Source organism: Chrysemys picta, chromosome 3 (assembly GCF_011386835.1).
Source record: "Chrysemys picta bellii isolate R12L10 chromosome 3, ASM1138683v2, whole genome shotgun sequence".
Classification (NCBI taxonomy): Eukaryota; Metazoa; Chordata; order Testudines; family Emydidae; genus Chrysemys; species Chrysemys picta.
Window position 1 is genome coordinate 107,606,407 of NC_088793.1, and position 6,729 is coordinate 107,613,135.

The 6,729-nt window shown below is 54.1% G+C and overlaps 2 protein-coding genes across 2 annotated transcripts; one reads left to right on the forward strand and one right to left on the reverse strand.

The window, feature by feature from the left end:
* Positions 1–222: 222 nt before the first annotated feature.
* On the reverse strand, positions 223–2,766 carry LOC135982637 (uncharacterized). The gene is made up of 2 exons (XM_065590304.1): positions 1,787–2,766; positions 223–792 (listed from the first exon to the last, which is right to left on the reverse strand). Exons 1-2 carry the CDS (start codon positions 2,361–2,363, stop codon positions 317–319), a joined length of 1,053 nt encoding a protein of 350 aa, XP_065446376.1. The 5' UTR covers positions 2,364–2,766; the 3' UTR covers positions 223–316.
* A 1,132-nt stretch (positions 2,767–3,898) lies between these two features.
* LOC135982375 (uncharacterized) lies at positions 3,899–6,340 on the forward strand. The gene is made up of 2 exons (XM_065588766.1): positions 3,899–4,870; positions 5,865–6,340. Exons 1-2 carry the CDS (start codon positions 4,294–4,296, stop codon positions 6,338–6,340), a joined length of 1,053 nt encoding a protein of 350 aa, XP_065444838.1. The 5' UTR covers positions 3,899–4,293.
* Positions 6,341–6,729: the final 389 nt, after the last annotated feature.

The window sequence follows — 6,729 nt, forward strand, 5'->3', positions numbered from 1 at the left end:
CTCCCCCGCCACAAAGTCACAGAGCAACCCACCCCCCCCCAACATTACATCAAAACAACCTCCCAGACTAACCGGGGCAACTAGTCACTGCATCACTGCACTGTGTATGTGCCCTGCTGCTGTGCCTGCCCCCGACTATGTACCCTGCCAAAGGAGACTGTCCTGTCCAATTTCCAACCCCCTTTCCCCTCCTCCTCCAAAAGAACATGATTGAAACAGTAGTTAACAGAAACGAATTTTTTATTATCAACTACACATGGCATTGGGAGGTGAAACTTGGACGTGGGCTTGTGTCAGGCAGGAAGGAAAGAACTTTTCAAATTTTGGGAAATGAGAGCCTTCTGCTACTAGAGCTCTCTGCAGGGGTGGAGTGAGAGTTAGCAGGGACTCTGCCGCCTCTCCTTCTTTGCACTTTGGGTGAGGTGGGTATGGGACTTGGTGGCGGGGGAGGGCGGTTAGAGATGGACTGCAGCGGGGCTCTGTCCTCCTGCCTCCGTTCCTGCAGAACATCCACAAGGCGCCGGAGCGTGTCCGTTTGCTCCCTCAGTAGTCCAAGCAGCGTTTGAGTCGCCTGCTGGTCTTCCTGCCGCCACCTCTCCTCCCGATCCATGTTGGCTTGGTGCATTCGGGTCAAGTTCTCCCGCCACTGGGTCTGCTGTGCTGCCTGGGCTTGGGAAGAGGCCATAAGCTCAGAGAACATGTCCTCCCGTGTCCTCTTCTTCCTACGCCTAATCCGCGCTAGCCTCTGGGAGTGTGATTCCAGGCTAGGTTGTGAGACAGTCGCAGACGGGGCTGTGGAAATGGGAAAAAGGGAGTGAATTCCTCTGAAAGATAAATGTAGTTGTGAACAAAGAACATAGTCTTTCTCTGTGAACAAGACCATGCACAGCACCTTTCACATGCGCACTCAGCACAAGGTCGAATTCTCGGCCTTCGCATTCTGTGCCTGGGGTCTTGAACAGCACATTTGAGAAGCGAGGCAGCACAACGGAATTTCTGTTGCAGGCAGACATGGTAAGCCGTACACTTGTGGCAGTTTAAAACTTTTATATTACCACTGGCCTCATTTCACATTTAAATCAATGTCAGTCCCTGCTGCCAGCAATCCGGCAAGCGGGAACTCTGCCCCTGTCCCACCCCCTCGCGGCTGTCCCCGGGAATGATCCCTTTCGGCTGCCCCTCTCCCGCCTCCACCGCGTGGCTGCAAACCAGCGGTGACAGTTCTGTAAAGGAACGGGAAAGCAGTCCCAACACTAACATTCCCCTACCTAATTAAAAGCAGGTCACCATGGCCGACATCACCCTGATGAGGATCTCCGAGAGCGACAAAGAGAGAATGCTCCGGGAAAGCCTCCAAAGACCAGGGCCGTATGCCGCCCTGCTGTGCAGAGCAATGATCCCCGAGTACCTGATAATCTCGTGGCGCGGCAACGTGTCGTACTTCGGAGGACCCAATAAGGCCGCTCTCCCCAAGAACCTCATGCAACGGCTTTCAAGTTACCTCCAGGAGAGCTTCATCGAGATGTCCCAGGAGGATTACTGCTCTATCCCCGCACATATAGACCGCATTTTACTGTAGCTGCAGTAGCAGGGAATACACAGTAGAGCGGCTTGTGCAGGACAATCACTGAAAACCGGACATTGCTAGATTTCTTTTCAAAACTTGCACTGCCCCTTACTAAACCGTTAAGCGCCTAGGGCACACTAATCATGAACAACCCATTCTTTTAATTGTTAATATTCCTGTTTTGTTAAAAATAAATGTTTAGATGTTTACAACACTTACTGGCTGATCCTTCACCAGATTCTGTGTCCGGGGTAATGGCTGGGGACGCTTCGTAGGGGATCTCTGTAAGGGTGATGAAGAGATCCTGGCTGTCGGGGAAATCAGCGTTGTGAGAGCTGCCAACTGCCTCGCCCTCCTCATCTCCTTCCTCATCTTCCCCGTCCCCTAACATGTCTGAGGAACCGGCCGTGGACAGTATCCCATCCTCAGAGTCCACGGTCACTGGTGGGGTAGTGGTGGCGGCAGCACCGAGGATGGAATGCAGTGCCTCGTAGAAACGGGATGTCTGGGGATGGGATCCGGAGCGTCCGTTTGCCTCTTTGGTCTTCTGGTAGCCTTGTCTCAGCTCCTTGATTTTCACGCGGCACTGCGTTGCATCCCGGCTGTATCCTCTCTCTGCCATGTCTTTAGAGATCTTCTCGTAGATCTTTGCATTCCTTCTTTTGGATCGCAGCTCGGAAAGCACGGACTCATCGCCCCACACAGCGATGAGATCCAAGACTTCACGATCAGTCCATGCTGGGGCTCTCTTTCTATTCCCAGACTGCATGGCCATCACTGCTGGAGAGCTCTGCATCGTTGCCAGTGCTGCTGTGCTCGCCACGATGTCCAGACAGGAAATGAGATTCAAACTGGCCAGACAGGAAAAGGAATTCAAATTCAAATTTTCCCGGGGCTTTTCCTGTGTGGCTGGTCAGAGCATCCGAGCTCGCACTGCTGTCCAGAGCGTCAACAGAGTGGTGCACTGTGGGATAGCTCCCGGAGCTATTAGCGTCGATTTCCATCCACACCTAGCCTAATTCGACATGGCCATGTCGAATTTAGCGCTACTCCCCTCGTCGGGGAGGAGTACAGAAGTCGAATTAAAGAGACCTCTATGTCGAACTAAATAGCATCGCAGTGTGGACGGGTGCAGGGTTAATTCGATTTAACGGCGCTAACTTCGACATAAACGCCTAGTGTAGACCAGGCCTCAGTGTAAAAGACATTTCTGGGGGCAGTGAAACATAACCATAGCATTGCAATGTAATCTTATATTAGCAGGGACTTAGATTTTTTACAAATGGTGACAGTAAATATAATAGTATATTCTGAAATATCAAATAATTAAAAGTGAATACCAATTGACAATTCTCAAAATATATCAGATGCACGCCCGCTTGTGGCTGGGCACAATGTACAAGCTCTCTCCTGTCTAGCGCTCCTTGCCAATGGTCACTCTGGTATCACAGTGGTCCATCTCTTCATGGCTCATAGCTCAGCCCTCTGTCCCAATCACATTTTGTTTTCATGCTTTCCAGGCAGGGCCGGCTCCAGGCACCAGCCGACTAAGCACGTGCTTGGGGCGGCACCTCGGAAGTGGCGGCCAATCTTGGGATAGCAGGGGGCGCTCGGGGTTTTTTGTTTTTTTTTGGTTCAGTGAGGCGGCACTGTTCGTTTTTGTTTCAGCGGCGCAGCACTGGGGGGAGGGACGGGGGCTGGCGCGGCGCTGGGGGGGTGGAGGCTGGCGCGGCGCTTGGGGTTTGGGCGGCCTGGTGCGGCCTGGCGCTCGGGGGGGGTGGCCGTGGGGGACTGGGTGGCTCGGCATGGCGCAGCACTCGGGATTTGGGCGGCCCAGCGAGGCCCGGTGCTCGGGGGGGTTTGGGCGGCCCAGCGCGGCGCTTGGGGTTTGGGCGGCCCAGCGCAGCGTTCGGGGGTGGGGTGGGGGTTTGGGCGGCTCGGCGCGGCCCGGCATGGCCCAGCGTTCAGGATTTGGGCAGCCCAGCAAGGCCCGGCGCTCGGGGGGGTTTGGGCAGCCTGGCGTGGCCCGCTCGGGGTTTGGGTGGCCCGGCGCGGCGCTCGCGGGTGGGCGGGGGTTTGGGCGGCCTGGCGCGGCATTCGGGGGTGGGGGTTTGGGCGGGGGTTTGGGCGGGGCGGCGCTTGGGGGGAGGCGGGGGTTTGGGCGGCAAAAAAGTTAGAGCCGGCCCTGTTTCCAGGGTAACAAAAACCAACAGTATAATGTCCTCACAAAAGGTCTTTGGCAGGCAGTCAAGGTTCACTCTGCCAGATTCCTTGGTACTACCTTCCCTGGCCTTCTTCCTGTTAGCAGGCCTCTTCCACAGCCTCTCTAAGGCCTGGTCTACACTAGGCGTTTATGTCGAAGTTAGCGCCGTTACATCGAATTAACCCTGCACCCGTCCACACTGCGATGGTATTTAGTTCGACATAGAGGTCTCTTTAATTCGACTTCTGTACTCCTCCCCGACGAGGGGAGTAGCGCTAAATTCGACATGGCCATGTCGAATTAGGCTAGGTGTGGATGGAAATCGACGCTAATAGCTCCGGGAGCTATCCCACAGTGCACCACTCTGTTGACGCTCTGGACAGCAGTGCGAGCTCGGATGCTCTGACCAGCCACACAGGAAAAGCCCCGGGAAAATTTGAATTTGAATTCCTTTTCCTGTCTGGCCAGTTTGAATCTCATTTCCTGTCTGGACATCGTGGCGAGCACAGCAGCACTGGCAACGATGCAGAGCTCTCCAGCAGTGATGGCCGTGCAGTCTGGGAATAGAAAGAGAGCCCCAGCATGGACTGATCGTGAAGTCTTGGATCTCATCGCTGTGTGGGGCGATGAGTCCGTGCTTTCCGAGCTGCGATCCAAAAGAAGGAATGCAAAGATCTACGAGAAGATCTCTAAAGACATGGCAGAGAGAGGATACAGCCGGGATGCAACGCAGTGCCGCGTGAAAATCAAGGAGCTGAGACAAGGCTACCAGAAGACCAAAGAGGCAAACGGACGCTCCGGATCCCATCCCCAGACATCCCGTTTCTACGAGGCACTGCATTCCATCCTCGGTGCGGCCGCCACCACTACCCCACCAGTGACCGTGGACTCTGAGGATGGGATACTGTCCACGGCCGGTTCCTCGGACATGTTAGGGGACGGGGAAGATGAGGAAGGAGATGAGGAGGGCGAGGCAGTCGGCAGCTCTCACAACGCTGATTTCCCCGACAGCCAGGATCTCTTCATCACCCTTACAGAGATCCCCTACGAAGCGTCCCCAGCCGTTACCCCGGACACAGAATCTGGTGAAGGATCAGCCAGTAAGTGTTGTAAACATCTAAACATTTATTTTTAACAAAACAGGAATATTAACAATTAAAAGAATGGGTTGTTCATGATTAGTGTGCCCTAGGCGCTTAACGGTTTAGTAATGGGCAGTGCAAGTTTTGAAAAGAAATCTAGCAATGTCCGGTTTTCAGTGATTGTCCTGCACAAGCCGCTCTACTGTTTATTCCCTGCTACTGCAGATACAGTAAAATGCGGTCTATGTGTCTGGGGATAGAGCAGTAATCCTCCTGGGACATCTCGATGAAGCTCTCCTGGAGGTAATTTGAAAGCCGTTGCATGAGGTTCTTGGGGAGAGCGGCCTTATTGGGTCCTCCGAAGTACGACACGTTGCCGCGCCACGAGATTATCAAGTACTCGGGGATCATTGCTCTGCACAGCAGGGCGGCATACGGCCCTGGTCTTTGGAGGCTTTCCCGGAGCATTCTCTCTTTGTCGCTCTCGGAGATCCTCATCAGGGTGATGTCGGCCATGGTGACCTGCTTTTAATTAGGTAGGGGAATGTTAGTGTTGGGACTGCTTTCCCGTTCCTTTACAGAACTGTAACCGCTGGTTTGCAGCCACGCGGTGGAGGCGGGAGAGGGGCAGCCGAAAGGGATCGTTCCCGGGGACAGCCGCGAGGGGGTGGGACAGGGGCAGAGTTCCCGCTTGCCGGATTGCTGGCAGAAGGGACTGACATTGATTTAAATGTGAAATGAGGCCAGTGGTAATATAAAAGTTTTAAACTGCCACAAGTGTACGGCTTACCATGTCTGCCTGCAACAGAAATTCCGTTGTGCTGCCTCGCTTCTCAAATGTGCTGTTCAAGACCCCAGGCACTGAATGCGAAGGCCGAGAATTCGACCTTGTGCTGAGTGCGCATGTGAAAGGTGCTGTGCATGGTCTTGTTCACAGAGAAAGACTATGTTCTTTGTTCACAACTACATTTATCTTTCTGAGGAATTCACTCCCTTTTTCCCATTTCCACAGCCCCGTCTGCAACTGTCTCACAACCTAGCCTGGAATCACACTCCCAGAGGCTAGCGCGGATTAGGCGTAGGAAGAAGAGGACACGGGAGGACATGTTCTCTGAGTTTATGGCCTGTTCCCAAGCCCAGGCAGCACAGCAGACCCAGTGGCGGGAGAACTTGACCCGAATGCACCAAGCCAACATGGATCGGGAGGAGAGGTGGCGGCAGGAAGACCAGCAGGCGACTCAAACGCTGCTTGGACTACTGAGGGAGCAAAGGGACACGCTCCGGCGCCTTGTGGATGTTCTGCAGGAACGGAGGCAGGAGGACAGAGCCCCGCTGCAGTCCATCTCTAACCGCCCTCCCCCGCCACCAAGTCCCATACCCACCTCACCCAAAGTGCAAAGAAGGAGAGGCGGCAGAGTCCCTGCTAAGTCTCACTCCACCCCTGCAGAGAGCTCTAGTAGCAGAAGGCTCTCATTTCCCAAAATTTGAAAAGTTCTTTCCTTCCCACCTGACACAAGCCCACGTCCAAGTTTCACCTCCCAATGCCATGTGTAGTTGATAATAAAAAATTCGTTTCTGTTAACTACTGTTTCAATCATGTTCTTTTGGAGGAGGAGGGGAAAGGGGGTTGGTAATTGGACAGGACAGTCTCCTTTGGCAGGGTACATAGTCGGGGGCAGGCACAGCAGCAGGGCACATACACAGTGCAGTGATGCAGTGACTAGTTACCCCGGTTAGTCTGGGAGGTTGTTTTGATGTAATGTTGGGGGGGGGGTGGGTTGCTCTGTGACTTTGTGGCGGGGGAGGGCAGTTACAGATCTTAAGCGCCGGTCCTTAGGCAGGATCACAGAGCCACACAGCATGGGATCTGTAACCGT

Coding starts and splice junctions, on each gene's coding strand:
- LOC135982637 (XM_065590304.1), bottom strand. CDS start 2,363: ATGCAGAGCTCTCCAGCAGTGATGGCCATGCAGTCTGGGAATAGAAAG. Junction 793..1,786: donor ATCTGGTGAAGGATCAGCCA/GTAAGTGTTGTA, acceptor CCATTTCCACAG/CCCCGTCTGCGACTGTCTCA.
- LOC135982375 (XM_065588766.1), top strand. CDS start 4,294: ATGCAGAGCTCTCCAGCAGTGATGGCCGTGCAGTCTGGGAATAGAAAG. Junction 4,871..5,864: donor ATCTGGTGAAGGATCAGCCA/GTAAGTGTTGTA, acceptor CCATTTCCACAG/CCCCGTCTGCAACTGTCTCA.